Source organism: Pseudorca crassidens, chromosome 12 (assembly GCF_039906515.1).
Source record: "Pseudorca crassidens isolate mPseCra1 chromosome 12, mPseCra1.hap1, whole genome shotgun sequence".
NCBI lineage: Eukaryota > Metazoa > Chordata > Mammalia > Artiodactyla > Delphinidae > Pseudorca > Pseudorca crassidens.
This window is the reverse complement of record NC_090307.1, coordinates 53,516,260-53,543,482: the sequence shown is the minus strand read 5'-3', so window position 1 is coordinate 53,543,482 and position 27,223 is coordinate 53,516,260. Positions and strand designations below refer to the sequence as shown.

General features: G+C 40.2%; 1 protein-coding gene across 2 annotated transcripts in view; it reads right to left on the bottom strand.

The window, feature by feature from the left end:
* Positions 1–12,462, bottom strand: part of ABHD3 (abhydrolase domain containing 3, phospholipase) — a 38,157-nt gene extending 25,695 nt beyond the window's left edge. The window contains exons 1-3 of one of the 2 annotated variants that reach the window (XM_067699549.1): positions 12,155–12,462; positions 11,536–11,699; positions 10,293–10,475 (exon numbers count right to left, since the gene is read on the bottom strand). In XM_067699549.1, the coding sequence (XP_067555650.1) occupies positions 10,293–10,475; positions 11,536–11,699; positions 12,155–12,316 (509 nt within the window). In that variant the 5' untranslated portion in view covers positions 12,317–12,462. The remainder of the gene's footprint in view (positions 1–10,292; positions 10,476–11,535; positions 11,700–12,154) is intronic. The other variant, XM_067699548.1, reaches the window with a different exon arrangement.
* Positions 12,463–27,223: the final 14,761 nt, after the last annotated feature.

Here is a 27,223-nt window from a genome sequence, read left to right as displayed (position 1 = left end):
TTTTTCCTACATGTTTTAACTATTTAAATTTTCCTCTCAAAACAGGGAAAATATAAATAAAGAGAAGAAATACTAAATAAAAATCTGATATTGAGAAATTTTTATGACAACAGAACACGTTAATTAGGAAAGCAGATGATTTTCACTTAATGAAGGTTAAATAAGAGGCAGAGAGCTACCCACAGCACAGGATTTCTCAACCTTGGGCACTACGGACATTTTGGATCAAATACTTCTTTGTAGTAGGGCTGTTGAGAACCACTTGGTTGAGAACCACTGTTACAGTGAAATGGGACAGATAACCTTGAGTCTGCTCAAGCCCAGTGATCTACCAGAATAAAGGGATTTTATCATACAACTTTAAAAATTTTCCAGTTCTAAGATTCTACAAGTCTTTGAGTCTATGAATAGAAATAATAATCAGCAAAGGATGGAGTGAGATGAATATTCAGAGATCACTATGCTGATTTTAGATAATAACAACAGATAATACTTATTAGTGTTTACTACGTGCCAGATTGTCTTCTAGGCCTTTTACATGAATATTAATATTGGAATGACTCATTCATTCAAAAATTTCTTAAACAGATTAGTTACTGAATTAAAGATTGAGTTAGTGCTTGTAGGAGAAAAAGAAAATAAAAATATAAGGTTCCTGGCCTCAAGAAGAGTGTAATCTAATTAGGTTGAAAATAAATGCATTATACTTTCAGTTGAGTGACCACAACAAAAGTGATATCACAAGGCAGTATGTGATTCAATGTCCAACGAGTGGTATAGATAATAAAGCCTTATGAGGTTAGGATTGGCAAAATTCATTAGGAAAGGATTCATGAAAAAGGCAGATAGATCTTATGCTGAGACTCAGAAAATGGTAAAGATTTCAGCAGAAGGAAAATGTGAGATATAATATGGGCTGAAGGGAGCAATGTGAGCAAAGATATAAGGTAGGAATGTATAAAAGTTTCTGAGGGATGAGAAAATAATCACTTTAGCTGAAACATGACTACATAGTAGGATAACGATAGAAAATAAAGATGGAAAAATAGGTTAGCATCAAAATAGGCATAGGGTTCAGAATGACAGGTTAAGAAAAGATGACAAGGAAGTTCTGCTTCCAGAAATGTCATGGTAGCTCCTACTGGGCCAACCCTTCTACAGAATAAAAAAGAAGTGCTTGCTAAATTATAAAGGCAATGGAGAACAACCAAAGCAGGCAGAAACTAAATGGGAGTTGACACTTGGAAGAAAAAAATGGCATTGGGTGAGTTTCTTTTCACAGCTTTTTGTCTGAGGGGAGGCACCAGCTGGTATTACTCAGTAATGGATAAAGGTCAAGTAGAAATGTTCAATCTCATGGGCTTGAAAACCAGAAAACAGAGTTTGATGCAACTATAAAAGTTAGAGAAAGGGGGAAATCTCAGAAAAGAGAGAGATATAGAGGCAGAGTCCTAAATTCTGGATTTAAAAAATGGGCACAAAGTCTGGCCAAGCCTTCTGTGATGTAGCCTCTAAGCAGTCCAATTAAGGATGAAAAACTGAACAGAGATTTCAGCTGCTGTCTACTACAGAGGGGACAGAGTTTGAATTTGAGTTTACCCAAATTGTCTGCCTGATAAACAAAAACCAGTCATTAGAAAATATATAGAAACTCTTTTAAAAATATATAACAGAATTCAGAGTCTCTACAATGGATGATTCAAACTGTCCAGAACAAAATCTAAAATTACTAGACCATGAAGAAACAGAAAAAACATGACCCATACTCAAGAGATAAGATAATCAATGTAACTGATCCTGAGACAGTCCAGGTGTTAGAATTAATAGGTGAGGATTTAAAGCAGCTATTATAACTATACTCAAGGACACAGAAGAAAATAAGCTTGTAATGAATTTTTTTAATAAAAGGAAATAGCAGAGGAATAAAACCTATCAAAAATGGAAAATCTAGATTAAAAAAATACAATATCTAAAATAAAAAGTTCACTGGATTTGCAAATTGCCGTTCCAATCTCAAGATGAGAGAGAAAAAAAGATTGAAGAAAATGAGTAGAACTTCATTGATTTTGGGTATATTATCAATCTAACATACATGTAATTTTGGTCCCAGAAAGAGAGGAGAGAATAGGGCAGAAAAAATATGTGAAGAAATAACGGCCAAAATTTTTGCGAATTTGATAAAAAGACACAACTCATCGACTCAAAAAGAGAGAGCAAAGTGAAAGGGGAATGAGGGAATCAAAAATCAGAAAACAAATACTAAAATGATAAACTTTATATCTACCATATCAATAATGACATTGAATGTGATTGAACTAAAAACTCTAATTAAAAGGCAGAAATTGTCAGACTGGATAAAACCTTCAGGACCCAACTATATGCTGTCTACAAGCAATACATTTTAAATATAAACACAGATATTTTGAAAGATAACATATAAAAAAAAAGATTTATCACATAAACGGTAAGCGTAAGAAGGCTGGAGTGGCTACAGTAACATCAGATTGATATCACAACCAGAGATAAAGAAGGACATTTCATAATGACATAAGAGTTCATTCACAGGAAGATTAACAATCATCAATGTATATGTGAGTAATAACAGAGTTTCCAAATACACGAAGCAAAAATGGACAGAATTAAATGGAATCATAGAAAATCCACAATCATAGTTGATTTTAACAACTTTCCATCAATGAGACAAAAAAATTAATAAAGGTATAAAGTGTATCAATAACACTATCAACTGTCTTAACCTAATTTACATTTATATAACACTACATCCAACAGCATAATACACATTCTTTTTAAAAAATGATAATACCTGAACATTTCCAACCTCACTAAGGTCATAAAGGCATTATGACAGATAAACATAATTCATGTACCTTCTAGAATATGAAGCATCAGAAATCAAACACATAGTTAACAAGAATATATTACTGACTGTTTTAATACCCAACTCCTGATTATCACACGGTAATGGAGAACACTGAAAGTTACATTCATAATTCAAGAACCTCATTCTCTCATTCTCTTGTTTCAACTCTTTCCCTATAAAATCTATTCCCTGTGTAGGAAACATGCCTTATTTGCCTGTCCTGTCTTGAATTTTCCTCATAAAACTGAGTCCTATGATATTACAGGTCTACATTATCCTGATAGGCAACAATTATGGGATTTGAGGAGATAGTTGTTCCCAAGTTAGGAGCCTGAGACAACTAAGGGTGTAAAAAAGTAGTAAAGGAGAGTTTTCAAAAATGACCAAGTTTTCAAATAGCTTAACAGAAATCATACATTTTTCTGCAGCAAGGCTGTACAGGTGAACCTTAACCCTGTCACACACTGTCTAATTTTGGTGAAATTACTAACACTGTAGCTCTGTTTTTGGTTGGTAAAATGGGGATAATAATACATATCTTGGAATTGAGTACATATTAAATAAGATAGCCTATGTATAGCACCTAGCATGGGGCCTATCATGCAGCAGGCACTCAACTAAGCTAAATTTAATTATAGTAAACAAAAATGGCAATTCTAATTATTTTTTGCTGATCATAAGCTCTAAGTGGCCCTATGAATTTAAAACAAAAAAAGACCAACAAGTTAATATTTAATTAAATGCAATTTATTAGGCATAATATTTCAAAACTAGTGGCCACAAGGGGAAAAAGAGTCCGTTATATTTGATGTGAGGAAGCTAAAAACCTTATTAGACAATTAACATCAAGAGTTCTCTTTCAGCAATCTCTTAAAACATTTTACTGGAATTTTTTCTTTCCCATTAGCTCTCTCATTTTCCCTAACATTTACTCAGTTGCTTTCTGACGTTCTCACATTTTATCTTACTTATTTGAATTCTAGCTAGGTCTCTTTGGTATTTCTGTACCTTCTGTTAACTTAAGACCCAGCTGAAGTAACCTACAGAAAACCCTATTTAAGAACAAAAGTGTTCTACACTAATTATATGAACTAATAGGAATTATTCCAGTGTCACAGATCACTGCTGGCAACTTTATTTCCCAAAACCGAGTCAGAGACATGTATGCGTTCCAGGATGCAGATTCCAGCGGCCGCTCCAAATTAGCAAGGCATTACCCTCCTTCTCCCTGTTCCACCCGCTGCCTGGCCAAGCACCCTGCTATCTCTGGGCCCTCCTGGGATGGTTTCTCACCTGGTAGTAGGGCTGAGACAGTAAGTACCTCACTTCCATCTGACCAGACTAAAAGAGCAAGGCTCTTTTCTAAGCCAGACAATGGCCTGACTCACTCCTTTAACTTTCATAGCTTAATACCTTAAAAAATGTTCATCATGGGCTAAGGTTCTTCATATACATTACATGCAATCCTTATAACCCTATGAAGTATAGTTATCTGTACAGATGAGAAAATTGAGGCACAGAGTGACTAAATAATTCATCCCTGGATACACAGGTAGTATGTAACAGAGTTGGGATCTGAATCAGGCAGATCTGACTCAGTGATCCACTTAACTAGCTCACTACGCTGCCCTGTGCTGTCTAAACTAGTGACATTAAAGTCTCTTTTTCCAAAGAGAATGGGTGCTCTGAACATAGGGTGCCCTTTGAGTGCATGCCAGCTCTGATAAAAAGAGCTTTGTCCCTGAAAGTTTGTTAATTAAGGTATCATTTTATAGGGGAACATCCAGCAGCTCTATTCCCTAGAGAATAGGATCACTTGTCGGTATCCACCATAACTTTTTCCAGAAATGCCATGAAATAAGCTAAGTTCTTCATTCAGTGCTTTCTAACATTTAGCATTATTTCATCTACCCAGTCTCATGAATAATCAGTTAACTGACTCATTCTCAAAACTTTAAAAATCAAATTATTTTAACAACAAATGATAAAAATACTTTGAGATAAAAACATTCTGGTGTTAATTTAAAATGACATCTTATCTAAGACACTGCTTTTAGATTGGAGAGTAGTCAAAACTTGTCTTTTTTGTTTCACTGCCTGATTTTCCTTAGTTCAATCTCCCCTTCCTTCCTTCCTCAGGAAGAGTCTTTGGATGACCCTCCAATGTACTCCTAATGCTTCAGGAAATGCTAAACGTCACCTAAAGCTTAGTCTCCACTGGTGCTACTTCCTCTAAATAAAAAATGTGTAGGCCCAAATTCCAAACTGGAAAGGGATGGAACATTTAAAAGTAGTCAAATTTTAACCTCTTTAAAATCATCTCCCACTTCAAATCTCTCAGAAAGATAAATTATGGACAATGGCATCCTTGCTACCAATAGTGGGCTCTGCAGTGAAGGACAGGAGATCTTGATCCTATCAAACCACAGAAGAAAATCAGTGCTTTCTAAGTATTTTTTGTAAATGTGGCAAGAAGGAAATTTCTTGAAACATAAGCCTACAATCTTGACAAATTCCTCAGTTGACCCCTTTGCCCTCTTCTGCTGTTTCTCTCCTTTCTCTGTCAAAACTTAACAAATGTGTGACCTAGGAATTCCCTGGAGGTCCAGTGGTAAGGACTCTCTCTGCGTTTCCACTTTAGGAGGTCCGGGTTCCAACCCTGGTCAGGGAACTAAGATCCCGCAAGCCATGCAGCCAAAAAAAAAAAAAAAAACCCCAAACAAACAAACAAACAAAAAATGTGTGACCCACTCCTGCTCTTGTCTCCTGAGGTCTCCTGAGGGCATCTTTGCCGCAGCAGTTGGGCTTCCTTCCTCCTGCTCTAATGAATCTTCTCAAATTGTGCTTTATCCACCCTCATTCTCCTTGCCCTTTCGGTTGCATCTGACCCTGCTGACCTATTTCTTCTCTCTGTAAAATGTCTCGCTTGCTTCTGATAGTCCAGAATCCTGGCACTTGCAACACTCTGACCAGTCAGCGCTAGAGACTTTCAGTTATCTCCCAATATCCACCCTCCCCTTTTTTCCTCAGTAACAGAATCCCCCAATTTCAATTGGGTACATGGCTGCCCAAAATAAAGATTTACTTCCAAACCTCCCTTCCAGCTAAGGAAGAGCAGGCCCAGGTGACAAAAGCAAAACTGGTACGCATACTTGCTGGAAAGCATCCTTAGAGGGAGATGCTGCATTCTCTAGTCTCCCTTTTTTCTCTTTCTTGGGTGTTGGAATGCAGATGTGATAGCTGGAGCTGAAGCAGCCATAGGTTATGAAGCAACATGATAAAAGAAACTTAGTTTTCTGACACTATAGAGTCCCGATCTACCTTCTTGGATTTTCACGTGAGAGAGAAATAAACTTGTATTTTGTTTAAGTCACTGTTATTTTGAGTTTTCTGTCACTTGTTGCCAATCCTGGTCCTCTCTAATGCATTTCTTCCCTACTACTGAATACTCTTTGTCACTTCCACTAGACTGTGCAAATGCTCTTTGGGAATATAGGTTCTGATACTGTACTTTACTATACCAAAATACTTAATGACTGACCTAGATTTCAATGAGTTTATTAGTACATAATTCTGGATGGGTCACTCTTTTTTAATATTAGCTGGGGGTGGAATAAAATAGTAGATGAAGGCTCTCAGCAAAAGAGGTCAGAGTAAAAGATGATTAAGATGCTTTCAGAGTTACTGTTTTTCTCCCTGACTTTAGTTGAAATGCTGTAACTTAATTCAGAGAATGGGTAAAAGATTTAAGAAAATAGGATATTATCCTGGTATACAAAATAATATCTATTCGGCTATATTACCGAATAGAATTTTTTAAAAAGAAATCTTGAAGAAATGGATGAGATTTCTAACTACTTTATCAATCATATGGGTGTAACTTATTAGAGGGAATGACTTTTTGTCCAGTCCTCTGGTTTCTATGAGGGCTTCTCTCTAAATGCACTCCTGGCCTCCCGGCCTTTCTTACTTCACTTGTCCTCCAGGAGATGAAGGACTTACCTGATTGATACAATTTTGAAGAATGAGTGGGTCGCGTGGCTCAGCAAATTCTCTTCTCCTCTCAGGGGCAAGTTTATTCAGGGAAGTACATAATGGACTCTGCCAATGAAGGCAGCCCAAGTATTGCCCACTCAGCTCCATTTACTTTTGACTTCTTAACCTTTACTCACAATTACCTTAAACAAACCTTAGCTTAGTTTCCTTTCATTATTAATTTTGAATTAGTGGACCTTAACAGAAAAGTTTTGTGTTGTGTCTTTGTTAGTTTTCAGGTACAGGAAAAAAATTTACTTAACAGTAACAACAGTAAACCCTTATGTTTCATTTGTCCATATGCCAGGAGTTAGGTTTTCTCTAAAGTCTAAATCATATCTCACAAGTAAAGCATCAATGGTTCCCTGGTGAACAGACAGAATCCATGACCCTCCCTACATACTCAAACTGTACATAAGATAGTAACTGGGGCCTGAGGCAAGTGCACCCTCATGATATTGGGGTGCTCGTGCTGCCTTTGCAGCTCTACTGTATAAGAGACATTAACATAATACCAAAGCATCCCTGCAAGGAAACTAGATGTTTCCCAAGAGGTAGGTTTGCTCATACTTGCTCTTTAAACTATAAAAAAATGTTCTACTTTGCTCAGGGAACAGAAGGTCTAGGAAGGAAGACAAAACACTTCTAAAGACCCATTTTGCTCAAGGCATGAAACCAAACACTTTACACATTCTAATTCATTTAAACTCTGTAGTAAGTGAGAAGCTACACTGGGGAAGTTAAAAATTAGTTGCCCAGGGTTACTCAGTAAGTGGAAGTTCCAACATTTGAACCCAGACCTGGCTCTAAAGCCCATGCACATTCCCCCATATTACACAGCCTTCCCCAAGCTCTGTTACCTACTGGATCCCATGCAAGGCTATCAGTGACTTAGATCTGTTTTGCAATCTAAGGACTCCACACAGCCTTGTGCCAAAGTTCCAGATCCATTTTTTTCATCAGTGGTCTTTGAAACTACCTAGCTGTCTGTGGTGGATTGTAAACACATTTAATAGCCCTTCCTCTCAAGAGGTGGAGGCTAAATTCCTACCACCTGACTCAAGGGTGCCCACATGACCTGACTACAACATGGCAGAAGCAACACTGTGAGAGTTCTCAGCTTGGGCCTGAAGAAGCCTTGCAGCTGTCACTTTTGTACTCTTGGAACACTGTGCTGCCCAGTGAACTTGGGGTGAGCCTGATGGTGGATGAGAGACCACATGGAGCTGAGAAGAGTCATCCCTGATGATGGCTCCCAAACCCAGAGTTGTCCAGGCTGCTGACCACAAATGCATGAGTGATCTCGGCCAAGACCAGAAGAACCACCCGGCTGAGCTCAGCCCAAATTGCTGGCCCACAGATTGTGAGCAGAAATGTTTTTAGCCACTAAGTTTGGGGAGAGTTTGTTATACAACAAAAGCTAACCCTCTCTGACCTAGATTCAGAGATTCCTTGCAGTTAAAAACAAATGAGGATAGGTCCGAAGGCCACTGAAAAGTTTACTGGTCATTGCTTACTCATGCATTCTGCTACCTTCAAGCCCAGTGTGATTCAGCGTTAGAGTTCCCTAAACCCAAATAAGCTGGGTCTTCAAGCAGCTGACAGTGATCTGGTCCAGCCTTACCCTCTCATAGGCTCCTTATGGTAAGGACAATTTCCCACAACTCTTTGTATCTCCTCACAGTACCCAGCGTAGAGCCTTCCTTCTATCATACATTCTCAATAAAATTTCTGAATCAGTAGAAGAGATTTTAACCCTTAGGGAAGCTAGAACCTTCCTACAGCTTTGAAGCACAGTGTAACAGTAGCCATGGTAATAAAATTTGGCAACTTTTACAAGTAACGGAAAAAAGCCATGCATACCGGTAACTCTAGAGCTTATGAGATTCAGTCCTTGAGTTTCAACTACATTGTGTTTTGTTTGTTTGTTTTTGTTATTTATTGAAGTATAATTGATTTACAATGTTGTGCTAATTTCTGCTGTACAGGCAAGTGACTCAGTTATACACATATATACATTCTTTTTTTTAAATATTCTTTTCCATTATGGTTTATCCCGGGAGATTGGATATAGTTCCCTGTGCTCTACAGTAGGACCTTGTTGTTTATCCATTCTAAATGTAATAGTTTGCATCTACTAACCCCAAACTCCCAGTCCATCCCTCTCCCTCCTCCCCTCCCCCGTCAACTACATTGTTTTTAAAAGCACTTTCTAAGTCTTGGGAGACAGTTCAGGCAAAGTATAGAATCAGCAATTTAAATATGTACAAAAGGCTTTATAATCTGTATTTTCTGAGCATGACTAAGTTTTAGCAAAAAATTGGAATCAAGCCTCATATCTAACTGAATGGTGTTTAAACATTGTATCCAATGATATCCAATGATAAATTCCTGCTATTGCTTATAGTGCAGATTTAATAGGAACCATAATTCTGGAACACCATATCAAGGCTTTCAAGAGACTGTCACCTCATGAACAAAATAGACTTTATCTGTAAAAGATCAGAGTTAACTTGTTAAAATTGAATTAGCTATTATGGCATTTTCTTCTTTATATCAAAATGTTTTTATTAATACAAAGTCAACATCAGTTTTTCACAAAACAAGTGTTTTGAGTTTAAGAAAAGATACAACTTGGCTTTAAACACAACTCAGAGTGTTCCACTACAATAATTACCATTGGCTAAAAAAGACTGAGGCTCAGAAAAGCAGTACCTTTCACAATGAATCTGCTTTCAAATTTTAGAACTGAACCAGAAACTCAAAGTTGCTAAGTTGCTTGCAAAAATTAAATAGTATCTGGTGACTGAGTTGAATAATGATTACTGAAAAATGCTGTGCCATCATTAACTGGACCCTAGCCATGTGCACCTGCAAACTCAGGTGGACAGAAAAGGCACAGATCACCTTTGGAAAGATAAGGATAACCTACAAGCTGATTCTGAATATTTTTTACACTTGGGATCTGAGCCGATGAGGCAAGATTAGTGCATCCAGAGCCCAAATGTGGAGTATGACATGAGGGACGTTGGGCAGTCTCTCAGGGGTTTGTAATTGCTATTCTCCTAGCAATCCCTTCACTGTGGCCTACTGCTTCTTAGCCCTGGGTCCTATGTCAATTCCTAAGTGATTCTAATTTCATGCATTCATTCAACCGAAATCTGCTGAGTGCCTAAGTACTATTTCCTGTGCAATGATTCAGTTATGCATTTTCCTGAAAAAAGAGGGGAAGGAGGAAGCAGGGAAAAATAATAATTTAGGGGATTGCATAATCCATGCAGGAAATAACAAGTATTTCGGAAACAAACATGCAGACATATTTAAGCTTCATTTAGAATGAATTAAGTGAAAAACAGAAGAAATCTTTCACTGGTACCTGTATCCCAATTCTTCACTAAGGTGAATCATATGAAGGATATACGATTCCTTGCTTGTTCCAGTGAGGCCAGGCAGCAATAAGATAGTAGGTCTGGTGCTGGCATCTATATAACACTTACTGTTATCATCATCAAACCAGTCCAGTGAAATCTGTCCTCCATCTGCAGTTTTAATAAGTTCACTGAAACAAATAACACAAAAGACATACATACTCTTTTAGTGTTTCAAGTCATGTCTTAATATTAGTTCCTAATTCTCTCTCTCTTTCTCTCTCTGTATATATATATGCCATTACTTGGTCCTCTCAAAATAACGTCTTTCCAGCCTCCACTAACACACACGTCACTTTCTTTCATCACATGAATGTCATGAAATTAGTATAATAAAGTATTTCCAGCAAGATCAGTAAAAGATAGTACGTAAAAATGGGCTTCAAACTACTTCAAATATTTATCTTAATCATTTCCTCATTGCTCTGAAATACCCAGCATTTAACCCCTATTTGACTGAGGTCACCCAAATAATTCAACAGAGAATCTTGAATAAGTAAACTGCTGATCTGATCACCGCTCTAGCCGTTTGACTCAATAATGCAGTCTCCTCACAGAGCATATTACAAAATTTGCTTCTTAAACACTTCAAAGTACTTCTCTCATAGTATCTACGAACTTGAAGAGTTTTCCCAAACGAATAGTGCAAGTTCCAGGCAACAAAAGAAACTCTAGAGGGACTAGATGACTCAGTAAAATTAATAATAAGCACCATTTAAATCTCCTGGTTACTGATATATTCTGGACCATATCTTTAACACCTCAAGGACATTATCCACAAGAACCCATTTGCTTATCAATATGAAGTCCTTTTACTGGGGTCCATCACAGAAAATCCACATTAATTGGCGTCCTTCTCAACCCCACCGCCAGCTCAATGCATATCATCAAAGGATCTAGGTCCTCAGGGACAGAGGCATGACAAATTGGAAAAAGAGTAACCCCCAAACACTTCTCTCATCTTAGAAAATAAACCATTTACATCAGAGCACCTCCCCCCAACAGTGGTGAAAGGTAACACCTGAATATTTTCCTGCAGCTGCGTGTGTCTGTGGCAGACGTGCCTTCCACCTTCATTCCCCCTTGCTTTTCTATATACTTAACTAAACCGGAGGTTGTATTAACCAAAAACTGGGAGTATGCAAAACATTGTGATTTTGAAGAAATGACTGAAAATGGAACTTTACTTACTTCCTATACTTCACCGGAGGCTTGGAAGTGATGAAAGGTCTCAGCAGTGTCTGTCCTCGACTCTCCCAGCACCAGACCGTCGGGTAGTACGTTTCTGTCACCACAGGACAGTGGTCCTGAAGGAAGCGGCTGAAACTTTCACCCCCTGTCACTAACTGGGGCTTCTGTGGGGAAAGCCAGTATCAGTGAAGTGTCCAGAACAAAGTTTCTGCCAACTGTAAACCAGAAACAAGCGCAAACTCGTCCCTAGCGCGAGATGCATCTTATTACATATCCTTCTGGAAGCCTGAAGCAAATAATTCAAACACAACGAACTTATCAGTGGTTTATTAAACCCTTCTAGGGAATGGAGAGAGTTGACACACGGGAGTCATCCTCAGAAGTGCTAGAGCATCGCGGAGCTGCTTTACCAGGTTAGCGAATGGTGACAGGGCAGTGCCGCCGCGCCGAGGTCAGCAGGGTCCCGCGCGCTCAGAGGGCGTCCATCAGATGCCGGGGAAAGGGCGCCCCGGACGGCCCCAGACACTCGCCCCAGAGAGCGGCACCTCCGGCTTCGCCTGCTGCTGTCACTCCCAGAGAGCTGCCCGCGGCCCTGCGCCCGCGCCATCCCCCGGCTCACCTTGGCAATGCTGCTCATGTAGTAGCAGGCGTAAGCGAAGCTGAAGCCCAGGATCAGGGATAAGCCCACTCCCGAACCGAAGAAACCGATCCGGACTTGATGCTCCAGGTAGAGCGAGAGCTCCCGGGAGAGCATCCGCAGGTCCATGGCTAAGCGCTGCATGGCCCGGGGACCGCGGCGCGCGGGTGCTGCGGCCGGAGGCCAGCTAGCGGGCACGGAGCGAAAGCGGGCGCGCCGGCGCCGCCGCGGACCCTTGACCAGAGCGTCTCCGGCCGGACTGAGCCGGGCTTCCGCCAACGGGCGCGGCCCAGTGGCCCCGGGAGGCGTAGCCCGGCACGCCGTACTCCGCCGGCTCCGCCCCGGCTTCCCCCGGTCCGCCCCCCACCGCCTGCCACTCAGGAACCTTCTTGCGGCGCGTTCCCAAGCTTGCACCCCCGTGACGGCGGATAGTGTTCTCTCGGCCGGGTCGCAGTCAGCCTGAGTGAACCCCCAGAGTTGGGAGAGAGCGGGTGCCATTTCGGAGAAGGAAATGGGCCTGGCAGCGCGCGTTCAGGCCCCGGGGCGGGCACCTGCCCCAGTGACCTTGAACGATTCCGCAAGGGTCTTGGTTAAGCCTTCCGGTAAACTAGCAGCTTTAGGGTGCCCAGGAAGTGTACGCTGCAGTTGTAAGATTTGGGGAGTTAATGTCAAAGATATGTTAGGAGGATGCACTATGTAGTGAAAAAAAATCCTACATCCCCCAGGAAGTTGTGTTGCCCCCAAGACTATCAAAAGAGAAAAAATAGTCTATAAACATTCAGTAGTGAAGGCATTCATACTTGACTTTAAATCTCTCAATCCTTTAAGTAGCTAAGTATGCCTTAAATGAGAAGTGGTTCCAAAAATAAATGAGGAGATCAAGAATAGGAACTGGGATTCAACATTTTTAAAAGCCTATCTGTGGTTCATTAATGCTCTGAATTTATAGACATATGGAAATTCAGTTACCTAATATACAGACAAGAAACCATTTATGAAGTAGGTCCTCCTAGGCTTATTTATGGCAACATGACTAAAGCCAGGAGATACAGACATCTAAAAGGATTAGAAGATTTGACAATCCGTTATTATGAGCTCCTCCCACCAAAAGTTACCAGGAGTAGCAAGGCTCAGATAGCAAAAGGAAAAAAGGCAAGGGCAAGTCTATGACAAATTTCACAGGATATAAATTAGTGATAGGGAAATGGAATGGGCCAGAGTGAGCAATTTATTTTATTTGGCTATGATTTGGTCATTGCAACTTGATGGTTGACAGTACCCAGAATAATTGTTATCTTCACTGAGCCTGTTTTATCTTTTAATCTGTAGAGCAGTAATTTCTGCTCTATAGAGTTGTTAAGATGACTAAATGAAATAGTGTACGCATTAGCCTCCACCTGAATATAAGTAATTCTTTCACTCACTGACTCTTGTACTTGAGCACACCCAGAAACTCAAATGCACATGGCAGTTGCCATACTTGACCATTTACATGCAGCATTCTTTGCAATACCTGCACCCGCCTTCTACCCTGCCCACCAATACATACAAGTATATTTCATTTTGCTTAAGTTTGAAGTGAAAAATATCATAAAATAAAATAAGATACTTCATAGGCATCACAGTGTGTAGCAAGCATGCTGACCTGGGAATAAACAACGCTGAGCTCAGCCACCAAACTCAGGCAAACCGTTTACTCTTTTGGGGCCTCAATTCCTTGTCTATAAAATAAGATGGTGGAAATGGAAGAGGCCCAAGTTTCTTCCCTATAAGAAGATCATTCACAATCTTCCTTAAGACAAGAACGATTACTTCTAATTTAGATGAGGAAATGAGAGCTCGGACCCCAACACAATCCCCGGTGATCTCTTTCTCCTGGTGCTCATGCCTTTGTATAATCCTTTCTCCTTGAGTGCAGGTACAACCTGTGACTTCTAGCCGATAAACTATGGTAAAAGTGATGCGATGTCACCACTCCTGGGATTACATTATATTATGTGACCCCAGCTTAGCAGACTGGAGCTAAAAGCTCTCCTGATCACCTTGAAGAAGCCAACAGCCATATGAACTGCCCATGGAGAGGGCCACATGGCAGAGAACTAGTGGTGGCCTCTAGGACTTACGGGTAGTCTTTAGCTGACAACCAGCAAAAATATGGGGCCCTCAGTCCTACAACGGCAAGGAATAAATTCTACCAATACCCTGAATGAGCTTGGAAACAGATTCTTCCCCAGTTAAGCCTCCATGTGAAAACACAGCCTGACCAACATCTTTTTTTTTTTTTTTTTTTTTTTTTTGGCTGCGTCGGGTCTTTGTTTCGAGATCTCCTTGAGGCTTTTCTCTAGTTGTGGTGCGTGGGCTCCAGAGCGCATGGGCTCTGTAGTTGTGGTGCACGTGCTGAGTTGCTCCACGGCATGTGGGATCTTCCCGGACCAGGGCTCAAACCCATGTCCCCTGCACTGGCAGGCGGATTCTTAACCACTGCTCCACCAGGGAGGCCCAATAGCTCATTATTTATTGTAGGAATGTTTTAAATAAGTTAAAGATTTCAGCTGTTTCAATCAATGTTCAAAACTGAGAAACACATTGAGAGACTTTTGCGTTTTTTCTTTATACTTTAAAATGGTCACAATGAACATTTACTTTATAAACATTAAAAAAGTTATATATATGTATATATATATATACATATACAAAGCTAATTGTAAAGGAGTAAATCACATGAAAAGATATATAGCTAAAAGTAAGAAAGGCCAAAACATTCTAAGACAAGTTTTAAATAGGAACATATCTTCACAGATTTTGTATAATGTGCCCTGGTTCCTTTTATTAAGGAATGGTATTTAGAAACAAAGATCTGGGTTCTTGGTTTATAGTTATATATAGATATAGTTGTTTCTGTATCTATCCCTCTGTATTTACATTAAGATAAAGGTGGGTTCAGAATATAACTCTTTTATGTGGACTCCCTGAGGGTTTTTAGGAGGAATTAAACCTCGTAGTTAGCAATGTTTCTGTTTTTTTCTCCTTTAACTTTTGGACAAAGCAAAAATTCTACCTGTAATAGGGAACACCCTATATCCTTAACCTCCTCAGTTATATGGCAAATCAGCAACAGAAATCAGAGGACAGAATGGTTTATACTGACAGAGAATGCCAGAACTGCAAATCACAAGACATACACTTAATGAAACACAAAATTTTAGGTTACATTCAGTTAAAAAGATATTGTAGCTCTATATGGATTGTTATAAAAAATTGCAGATGGTCACCAAATTATTTATTAATAAACCACTATGACCCTAAATTCCTCAGTTTTAATACTGATTGCACTAATTGCAGCCCTAACTTTAACAATCCCTAACACTAGCGAAGTCCAACCTTAGCACTAACAATCTGATTTCCAAGTGATTGATTTCTTTGGGAGGAGCAGTATACCCTGGGAACTGAAGCAAGAGACTTCAGGATGAGAAAAGGAGTTAAAATAAGGAAGGGCTCAACTAACAGGCAAAAAGTCATGTTGGAAAGAAGGAATGTACATGTGAGACGCCCTGTGGAAGCCTAGGCAAGAAACAAGTTGAACTTTTTGAAAGCTTAAGAAGTGGTGAAGGAGGCAGATGAGTTTCTGGTTCACAGCCCAATCTGTACTGTTTAGATTTATCACTGTGATCTCTAAAGCTCCCCTCAAGGTTAATTTGTGTTTATTAGATTCAGAGTGTGGCAGCCAAGTAGTATCCATAATAGGGAGATAAATTAGCCTGTTTCCTCCAAGGTAACTGGAGTCATTTGGGAATACCTTCCTATGGAGCAGATTAATTTACAGGTTCTAACCCAACTGGAGGAACATAGAGTTGATGCTTCTTATTCCCCCTTCCCCAGGGAAAAGCCAAAGACATACTTTGTGTAAGATAGAATGACAGACAGACAGACAGAAAAAGAGAAACTATCATATGGGTTTCAATTGAAGTGGTTGAGATCAAAATTATCTTAATAGAACTTCAATAACTAGCCTTCATGCAAAGATGCAGCTTTCTGATCATATGTAGTTGGAAAGAGAAAGATTTTTGGCCACCTTGACATCTGTGAAAACACTCTGCCCTGTTAATTCCCAAATAGCTTGTTTACAAGTAAGTGTACCCATAGTAGGCAAGTGTAGAGTGGTAATGTGAAACACTGCAAGAATGTGATAAAATCAGTTCTTAAGCAAGGCAACTCATTTAAGTTAAAAAAAGAAAAGAAAGAAAGAAAGAAAAGAAAAGGAAAAGAGAATAATATGTTCTTATGTTCTCAGTTGAGTACCTCCAAACTTACCTGTATACACACTCACACTTGTATGACTGATGGGATATGGTCCTTGGGGACATAGGAAAGGGGGGGGGTGATACCCAAACACAGGTGAAGGCAATGTCCTTTCTTACTTTATCAAAGATCATAACCTATGGTAGGCAGAATTCTAAGATGTCCTTCTCTCAAGATTCCTCCCCGTGAGGTTCAAGTTTACCTCGGAGATATTGTGTTTGGTTCCAGATCACTGCAATAAAGCAAGTATCATAATAGAGCAAGTCACACAAATTTTTTGGTTTCCCAGTGCATATAAAAGTTATGTTTACACTATACTTTAGTCTATTAAATATGTAATAATAGCATTATGTCTAAAAAATGTACATACCTTAATCGAAAAATACTTTATTGCTAAAAAAATGTTAACCATCACCTGAAAAAGCAGGGTTGCCACAAACCTTCAATGCATAAGAATGCAAAATCTACCAAGTGGAATGAAGCAAAGCACAATAAAATGACATATGCCTGTACTCACCCTTGTATAATCCCCTCCCCTTGGGTGTGGGTGGGATGTGTGAATATGATGGGCTAGTTCTGTGATTATGTTACATTTTATGGCAAAGATGAAGCAATTTTACACGTGTAATCAAGGTCTGTAATCAGTTGACTTTGAGTAATCAAAGGGGAGATTATCCTGGTTGGACTGACCTAATCAGATGAGCCCTTTAAAGGAGGGTCCAGGGGTCAGACATGGAAAAAGTCAGAGATTCTTTCTTCTGTTGAACTTTAAGAAGCAAGGCTCCATGAGTTCTAAAGCTGCAAGAAAATGAATTCTCCAAATAACTACATGAACTTGCAAGAGGACCCTGAGCCTTAGATAAGAGTACAGGCTTGAGACTTCCCAGTCGGTCCAGTGGTTAAGACTCACCTTCCAATCCTGGGGATGCGGGTTCAATCCCTTGTTGGGGAGCTAAGATCCCACATGCCTTGCAGCCAAAAAACCAAAACATAAGACAGAAGCAATATTGTAACAAATTCAATAAAGACTTTAAAAATGGTCCACATCAAAAAAAAACTTTAAAAAAAAAAGAGTACAGCCTTGGGAATTCCCTGGTGGTCCAGTGGTTAGGACTTGGTGCTTTCACTGCCGTGGCGAGAGTTCAATCAATCCCTGGATCCCCCCACCAAAAAAAAGAGTATAGCCTTGACCATTGTGTAGAATGTTAGCAGTGAGTTTTTTATAAATCCTCTTTATCATGGTGAGGAAATTCCCTTCTACTCCTTTCATCATGGAAAGGTGTTGGATATTTTCAAATGCTTTTTCCTTGTGTTCTAGGTTAAATCCCACTTGGTCATGATGTATACTCTTACTGTGCTGCTGGATTAGGTTTGCTACTATTTTGTTGAAGTTTTTTTTTTCACCTATATTCATAAGGGATATTGGTCTCTAGTTTCCCTTTTTTGTGTTGGTTTTGTCTGGCTTTGGTATCAGGGTAATGCTGGTGTCATGAATGAATTAGGAAATTCTTCTTCCTTTTTTTATTTTTCGGAGGAGTTTGAGAAGCGTTGGTGCTAATTCTTTAAATGTTTGGTAGAGTTCACCAGTGAGCCTTCTGGCCCTAGGCTTTTTTTGGGGGGGAAGGTTTTTGATTTCTGATTCAATCTTTTACTTGTTATAAGTCTGTTCAAATTCTTCTACTTTCTCTTGAGTTAGTTTTGGTAGTATGTGTTTTTCCAGGAGTTTGTCCATTTCATTTAGATTATCTAATTTGTCAGCATATAGTTGTTCATGGTATTTTTTAATAATCCCTTTTATTTCTGTAAGGTCTCCACTTTCAATCTGATTTTAGTAATTTACATCTTCTCTGTTTTTCTTAGTCAGTCTAAGTAAAAGTTTGTCCCTTTTGTTGTTTTCGAAGAATCAACTTTTGGTTCACTGGTTTTGTTTTTCTATTCTTTATTTCATTTATCTCTGGTATAATCTTTATTATTTCCTTCCTTCTAGCTTTGGGTATAGCGTGCTTTTCTCTTTCTAGTTTCTTAGGGTATAATTTTAGATTATTGATTTGGGATCTCTCTTCTTTTTTTTTTTTTTTTTTTGCGGTACGCGGTCCTCTCCCTGTTGTGGCCTCCCGCTATTGTGGCCTCTCGCGTTGCGGAGCACAGGCTCCAGACGCGCAGGCCCAGCGGCCATGGCCCACGGGCCCACGGGCCCAGCCGCTCCGCGGCATGTGGGATCTTCCCAGACCAGGGCACGAACTCGTGTCCCCTGCATCGGCAGGCGGACTCTCAATCACTGCGCCACCAGGGAAGCCCCCTCTCTTCTTTTTTAATGTAAGCATTTTCAGCTATAAATTTCTCTCTGAGCACTGCTTTTGCTGTATTCCCATGAGTTTTGATATGTTTTCATTTTCATTCATCCTAAATTATTTTCTAATCTTTCTTTTGATTTCTTCTTTGACCCACAGATTGTTTAAGAGTATGTTGTTTAGACGTAGAGAATGGACTTGAGGACACGGGGAGGGGGAAGGGTAAGCTGGGACGAAGTGAGAGAGTGGCGTGGACATATATACACTACCAAATGTAAAATAGATAGCTAGTGGGAAGCAGCCGCATAGCACAGGGAGATCAGCTCGGTGCTTTGCAACCACCTAGAGAGGTGGGATACGGAGGGTGGGAGGGAGATGCAAGAGGGAGGGGATATGGGGATATACATATGCATATAGCTGATTCACTTTGTTATAAAGCAGAAACTAACACAATACTGTAAAGCAATTATACGCCAACAAAGATGTTTTTTAAAAAAAAGAGTGTGTTGTTTAATTTCCACATATTTGCAAATTTCCAAGTTCCCTTCTGTTACTAATTTCTAGTTTCATTCTATTGTGGCCATATAAGATACTTTGTATGATTTCAGTCTTTTAAATTTATTGAGATTTGTTTTGTGGCTTAACATATGGTCCATCCTGGAGAAATTTCCATGTTTAGTTGACAAGAATATGTATTCTGCTGTTGTTGGGTGGGGTGTTCTATAGATGTCTGTTAGGTCTATTGGCTTATAGTGTTGAATCTTTATTTCCTATTGATCTTCTGTGAGGTTGTTCATCCATTACTGATATAGTGTATTGGAGTCTTCAACTATTATTGTAGAGCTGTTTATCCCTTCAATTCTGCCAGTTTTTGCTTCATATATTTTAGGGCTCTGTTGTTAGGTGGATATATGTTTATAACTGTTATATCTTCTTGAAGGACTGACCTTCTTATCAATATATAATGTCTTTCTTTGTCTTTCGTAACAATTTTTTACTTAAAGTTTTTATTTTAAGCTATTAATCTAGCTACCCAGCTCTCTTTTGGTTACTATTTGCATGTTGCAGTCGGTTGAATAGTGACTGTAAAAAGATATGTCTAAGTCCTGATACTTGTGAATGTAACCTTAGTTGAAAATAAGGTCTTTGCTGCAGCTGGGTTAAGGGTCTTGAGATGAAATCATCTTGGTCTTAAGGTGGGCCTTAAATCCAATGATAGATGACCCTACAAGAGAAAGGAAAGGGATATTTGAGAGACACACAGGAAAGATGGCAATGTGAAGATGGAGGCACAGATTGGAGGGATGCATCTACCAGCCATGGAGTACCAAGGATACTAGCAGCCACCAGCAGCTAGGAGAGAGGCATGGGATGGATTTTCCCTCAGCAACTGGAAGGAACTAATCTGGCTGATACCTTTATTGTAGACTTCTGGTCTCCAGAACTGCAAGAGAATAAATTTCCATTGTTTTCAGCCACCCAGGTTGTGGTAATTTGTCATGGAGAACTAATACACATGGAATATATTTTTTCCATCCTTTCATTTTCCATCTATTTGTATCTTTTTTTTTTTTTTTGCAGTACGCGGGCCTCTCACTGTTACGGCCTCTCCCGTTGCGGAGCACAGGCTCCGGATGCGCAGGCTTAGCGGCCATGGCTCACGGGCCCAGCCGCTCCGCGGCATGTGGGATCCTCCCGGACTGGGGCATGAACCCGCGTTCCCTGCATCGGCAGGCGGACTCTCAACCACTGCGTCACCAGGGAAGCCCTGTATCTTTGATACTAAAGTGAATCTCTTAGACAGCGTATGGTTGGATCATGTTTTGTAATTATTTTTTATCCATTCAGTCAATCTCTGCCTTGTTTTTAAAGACAGCTTTACTGAGGGACTTCCCTGGTGGTCCAGTGGTTAAGACTCTGCACTTCCACTGCAGGGGGCATGGATTCAATCCCTGGTCAGGGAACTAAGAACCCATGTGGCATGGCCAAAAAACAAACAAACAAAAACAAAATAATAAATAGCATTAAAAACAGCTTTACTGAGGTATAATTCACATACCATACAATTACAACGCTTAAAGTGTACAATTCAATGGTTTTTAGTATACTACATCATAAATTTTAAAAAACTATAAATAAATACATATTTATGTAGAAATACATGTGCTGTCATTATATGTATTATATGTGGTCAAATACGTATAACAAAAGTTGTCACTTTAACCATTTTTTAAAAATTAATTAATTTATTTATTTTTGGCTGTGTTGGGTCTTCGTTGCTGCACGCAGGCTTTCTCTAGTTGCGGCGAGCGGGGGGCCACTTTCCATTGTGGTGCATTGTGGCTTCTCATTGCATGGCTTCTCTTGCTGAGGAGCATGGGCTCTAGGCACACGGGCTTCAGTAGTTGTGTCACTCGGGCTCAGTAGTTGTGGCTTGCAGGCTCTAGAGCGCAGGTTCAGTAGTTGTGGCGCACAGGTTTAGTTGCTCCACGGCATGTGGGATCTTCCCAGACCAGGGCTCGAACCCCTGTCCCCTGTATTGGCAGGTGAATTCTTAACCACTGCACCACCAGGGAAGTCCCTAATCATTTTTAAGTGTCATATTCAGTTACATTAATTACATTTTCAATGTTGCGCAATCATCACCACTTCCATTTCCAAAACTTTTTCATTGCCCCAAGCAGAAACTCTGTAACCACTGAGAAATAACTCTTCATTGCCTTTCCACCAACCTCTCTGGTAACTTCTAATCTACTTGCTATCTCTGTGAGTTTGACTATTATAGGTACCTTATATAACTGGAGTCATACAATATTTATCCTTTTCTGTATGGCATATTTCACTTATTATAATGTCTTCAAGGTTCACCCATGTTCTAGCATCAGAACCTCACTTGTTTTTATGGCTAAATTATATTCCATTGTATGTATATACCACATTTTGTTTATCCATTCATCTGTTGATGAACACTTGGGTTGTTTCCACCTTTCGGCTGTTGTGAATAATGCTGCAATGAACATTGTCATACAAATATTTGTTTGAGTGAATGCATTCAATTTCTTTGGATATATACCTAGGAGTGGAATTGCTGGATCATATTGTAATTCTTGTTTCATTTTCTTGTGTCAAAACATACATAGCATAACATTTATCATTTTAACAATTTTTAAGTGCACACTTTAGTGGCATTCACTGTGTTCGGATTGTTATAAAACCATCACCATCACCCATCTCTCATCTTCCCATCAGAATATGCCTGTGAAATGTTGTAAGTGTGGTGGATCTTGGGGGTAGAGAAGTAATATATAAGGGAAAGTTTGTATGGTTTAGCACTAGGAATTATAATTGCACTCACTCTCAGTTGGCAACTTTTTCTGTGATGGAATGCCTGAGAGGACTCAAAAGGGTTCATGGTAACACGAGGAACTGCTGGAATTTATATGTTGAGCATCTGAACACATGCCAACAGGGAGGGAAGGATCGCTCTCTCATCTTCCTGGGAACAAAACAAAACAAAACAGGGCTTCCCTGGTGGCTCAGCGGTTAAGAATCAGCCTGCTGATGTAGGGGACATGGGTTCAAGCCCCTGTCCGAGAAGATCCCACATGCCGCAGAGCAACTAAGCCCGTGTGCCACAACTACTGAGCCTGCACTCTAGAGCCCGTAAGCCACAACTACCGAGCCCACGTGCCATAACTACTGAAGCCCACACGCCTAGAGCCCATGCTGTGCCACAAGAGAAGCCACCGCAATGAGAAGCCTGCGCACCTCAATGAAGAGTAGCCCCCACTCGCCACAACTAGAGAAAGCCCGAGCGCAGCAACAAAGACCCAACGCAGCCAAAAATAAATAAATTAATTAATTTTTTAAAAAATCTAAGATGTCACAAGAGTCTTCTTACATTACATATCACGTTCTCATGGTTGGTGAATCTAATTTGGAAGGACAAAAGAAAAGAAGCGCTGTTTGTTGGCTGGGATCGGAGGAGATGTGGGGATGATGCAAGTGTGCCTCTGCTCCCAAAGACAGATTCTGACAGGCAACAGGTGTGTGGGCTGATACTGTCCCTACTTCTGAGTGCCTTCAAGAGCCAGCATGGCACGCATGTCAAAGATTATGGCCCCTATAGGCTTGCGTTTCTGACAAGCTTGGCCACAGAAATGCTTGCAGTGACTCCTTAGACACCAAACTTTGGCGCTTCTCAAACGTAAGCATGTTGGGATATGTTAAAAATATGAACCAAGAACCATTATATGTACAAATATTATTAATGCCTTTATCTTACAGGTGAAGTAACTGGGATCAGAGAAGTTAGGTGATTTGCTGAGGCTCACAGAGCTGGCAAGCCTCAGCATTAGCTAGAACCAGTCTCTTCATTTCAGTGCTCGTTTCATTCTACCACATTGTTTCTATTCAAAAGGTTGACACTGTCTAAAATGTCAGATGATTTCCTCTGAATCTGTTTCAGAATTCAAACAATTTCAGCTTAAGCATTGCATGATATGTTCCAATGTAGTCATTAGTATTCCTTTTCCAAAACATATTTTTTTTCTCGAGCATTTATTCCACTTTCTTATTCCACTTTCTTTGGCACTGGTATCCTTGCTTCTACTGCTAGACCAACTGCTTTGGGTAGAGCTGACACCCCATCTAACAAGAGTGACATGAAACCCAGGCCTATCGTGACCTCAGAGTTTGATTCAAGGATAGGTACACTTCCCATTCAGAGTCACTGTCTCACAAGGAGACTTGCTGAGAGTGTCGGGAGGGTGCGGGGAACCTCTTTTCTGCTAGAACTTCTAGCAGTAAGGATGAATGAAGCCAGAAGCTTGAGGCCACTTAGACTATAAAGGAAGCCAAGAAAAGGAAAGGCAGAAATGAGAAATGGAGAAAACCTGAATCCTAAAGATGTCGTTTGAGCTCCTAAGCCAAAACATGCATATTAAACTAGAACTTCTTTTTCTTTTTTTCTTTCAGTTATATGATCTAAGAGATTTCCCCTTTTGGTTAAGCCAATTGGAGTTGAATTTTCTGTCTTTTGAAACAAAAAGGTCCAACTAATATAACATTCTTTTGATTGTTCAGAAAAAATAATTTTAGGAAGGAAGAGGATGGAAATCACTAGAGAGTAAAATTTTAAAGTATTATATCTAATTATGAGTCAAGAACTTGAATTAGTTAGGACTGCTTTCAGCTTTGAGTTACAAAAACAACTAAACGGGCTTCCCTGGTGGCGCAGTGGTTGAGAGTCCGCCTGCCGATGCAGGGGACACGGGTTCGTGCTCCGGTCCGCGGAGGGGCTGGGCCCGTGAGCCATGGCCGCTGAGCCTGCGCGTCCGGAGCCTGCGCAATGGGAGAGGCCACAACAGTGAGCGGCCCGTGTACGGCCAGAAAAACAACAAAACGAAAACAAATAAACAAGAAGGATCTGAAAACAACTTAAACAAGAAGGACATTTTTGTTTTCATATAAAAGAAGTCTAGAAGCAAAAAAGCAAGGAAGTACCAGGGTTGGTTAACTCATCAGTGCAGTATCATTGAGGACCCAGAATCCCTTCTGTAGGCATAGATTGGGACCCTGAGACTTAGAATGAAGGCATTTGGATTCAGACAAATCTGAGAAACTTGAACCCTCATGTCCCCCTTAGATTCTTCCTTCCTTCCTTCCTTCCATCTTTCCTTCCTTCCTTCCTTTCTTTCATTCATTCATTCTTTCTTTCTTTTTCTTTCTACTTCTTATTTTAAAAGTTTAAGACTCATAATAAGTTGCAAAAATAGTATAGAATTCCTGTGTACCCTTTGCTCAGTTTCCTCCAATGATATCTTACATAAACATAGTACCTTGTAAAAAGTAGGAAACTGACATTGATACAGTATTATTAACTCAGATGTAGGTTTTATTCAGATTTTGCCAGTTTTTACATGCCCTCCTTTTTTTTCTTTTGAGTGTACAGTTCTATGAAATTTTATCGTATGTGTGGATTCAAGTAACTATCACCACAGTCAGGAATCAGAACTGTTCCATCACCGCAAAGAAACTCTTGTGTTGCGCCTAATAGTCATACCCTTCCCTCAGCTCTAACCCCTGGGAACTATTGATCTGTTCTCTATAACTTTGTCACTTTAAGAATGTTATATACATGGAATTATGCAGTATGTAATCCTTTGGGATAATGTCCTTGAGATCCATCCAGGAGGTTGTGTGCATTTCATTCCTCTGAGCTTTCTTTGTCAACCAACATACTCCTTTTCCCCATGTCTCAGGAGACTAGCTTTCTATTTATTGAAGACCCTGTAGTGAATTCATCTGAAGTAGTTCGTCCTCTGACTTGGGAGAAGAAAGATCATAAGCGCCATCCCCCCCCACCACAAATTGCAAGATTTTTCAAATTTATATTGTCAGAGACCTGAGAATATATAGGGAATGGATTCTCCAAGTGCCTGACAAAAAACAAAAAGCAGAACTTAACATTGGACTGGGATGAATTTAACATGGGAGCACTTTCCAGAGTTTTCAGATACAATGTGTAGTTCAAACAGCAGATTGGTTGATAATGGTGGCTTATTTTCAGTAGGTTGAGAGGCCAAAAAGCATCTTTAAAAAGCTCACTGATGGCTGTCATCTATAGGTCAGGGTTGACGGTGGGAGATTTCACCATTTAAATAGGTTCCTTGATTTCAAGCCACAGTAACAGGCCAGGTGTCAGTGCTTAACCACCAGAGACTAGGTGAACGCAGATACTAAGATGGGCCAATAGGACCAGAGTGGCAGTCAGAATGCTTTAACTCACATAGCTCCATGGTGGTGGCTATTAATCACAGTGAATTAAATAGACGGGCACCTCACTTAAATACTTTTAGATCTAGACAATCAGAAAGATTCTAGCTCTGGTAGGCATAGACCTGAGTCGTCACAGTGAAGAGCCATGGCCTTTCATCCAGTGTGTAGATATACGCCATTTCACAGGTTCTTGAATAGAGAAGAGGTTGGGTCTTCTTGAGAAAGCCCTGTGACACAGCCAAAAATGTATCCTATAACTCTCCTTCCTTTTTTTTCTCCCCCCTCAAAACCAGCAGCCATTTTCCAGAGTGAATGGGCACTAGGGAAAGGGAAATTTCTCTTTTAGGCGTTTCTATATACTGGCTACGAGTATGCCAATCCTTGTGGCCACCCAAGTAGCCACTGGAATCCATTGGTCAGAGTGGTAGCTTATGGAGGTCACGTGGTCAATCCAGTTTGGGCTCTAGCACACTGCACAATGATTTCAGGGAACTAACTATGGTTAGTTCCCTAGCTCCTGAATGCAGAGTTGGAACAGACATACTTGGCTACTGGAAGAATATGCATATTGGCTCCCTCATCTGTGGAGGGAAACATAATAGTAAGAAAGTCCAAATGGAAGTCCTGTAACTGCCCTTCCTTATCAAACAATAAACCAAAAGCAAATTACACCCCTAGGGGAGTCGCAGAGATTAGTGCAACATCGAAGACTTGAAAAATGCAGGGAGAGTAATTCCTATCACCGCCCGCCCCCCACCATTTAAGTTGCTCTTTAGCCTGCAAAGGAAGATGGCTCTCGTGTATTATTACAAACTTAATCAGGTGGTGACTCAATTGTAGCTACTGTTTTTAGAGGTGGTCTCTCTAATGCAGCATATCAATGTGTAGCTCCAGCTATTGCTGATCTACAAAGTGCTTTGTTCTCGGTACAACTTGACAGGCATCATCACAAACATACTGCTTTCATCTAGCGGGAGCCGCTGCACATCTTCAATGTCTTTCCTCAGGGCTAGGTAAAGTCTACTGCTCTCTGTCATAATCTAGTTTGTAGAGACCTTGATTCCCTTACCATCCCACAGAACACCATGCTGGTCCATTACAGTGATGACATTGTATTGATTTGACTTGGTGGGCCCGAAGTGTCAAGATGCCTTAGTAAGACACATGAATACCAATGCATGGCAGATCATCTAGGAAAATTTAGATCCTGTCACTTTGATAAAGTTGCCAGGAGTCCAGGGGTCTGGGGCATATCAGAATATCCTCTGTAAAATAAAAGGCAAATTGTACCTTTAGCTGCTAAGAAAGAGGTAAAAACACTTGAAACTTTTTGTATTTTAGAGACAAGATATATCACATTTATATTGCTTTGCACAAGCCAGTTTTGAGTAGTTCCTAAAATAAGAAAAAACTCTGAAGCAGGCCCAGACTGCAGGGCAAGCTTCTCTGTCATGTGGGCCACATGACCCAGCAAGGCCCATATTGTTACATGTCTGTGACAGACTGTCATACAATATGAATCCTCTGTCAGATGTTGATAGTAGAATCCCAGTGCAAAACTCTAGGGTTTAGTTCAAAATTATGCCCTCTTCTTTCAATAAGTATTCTCCCTTTGAGAAATAGCTCCTGCTTTCTTCTAGGCTGTGGTTGAAACTAAATGCCTGACCATGGAACACCAACT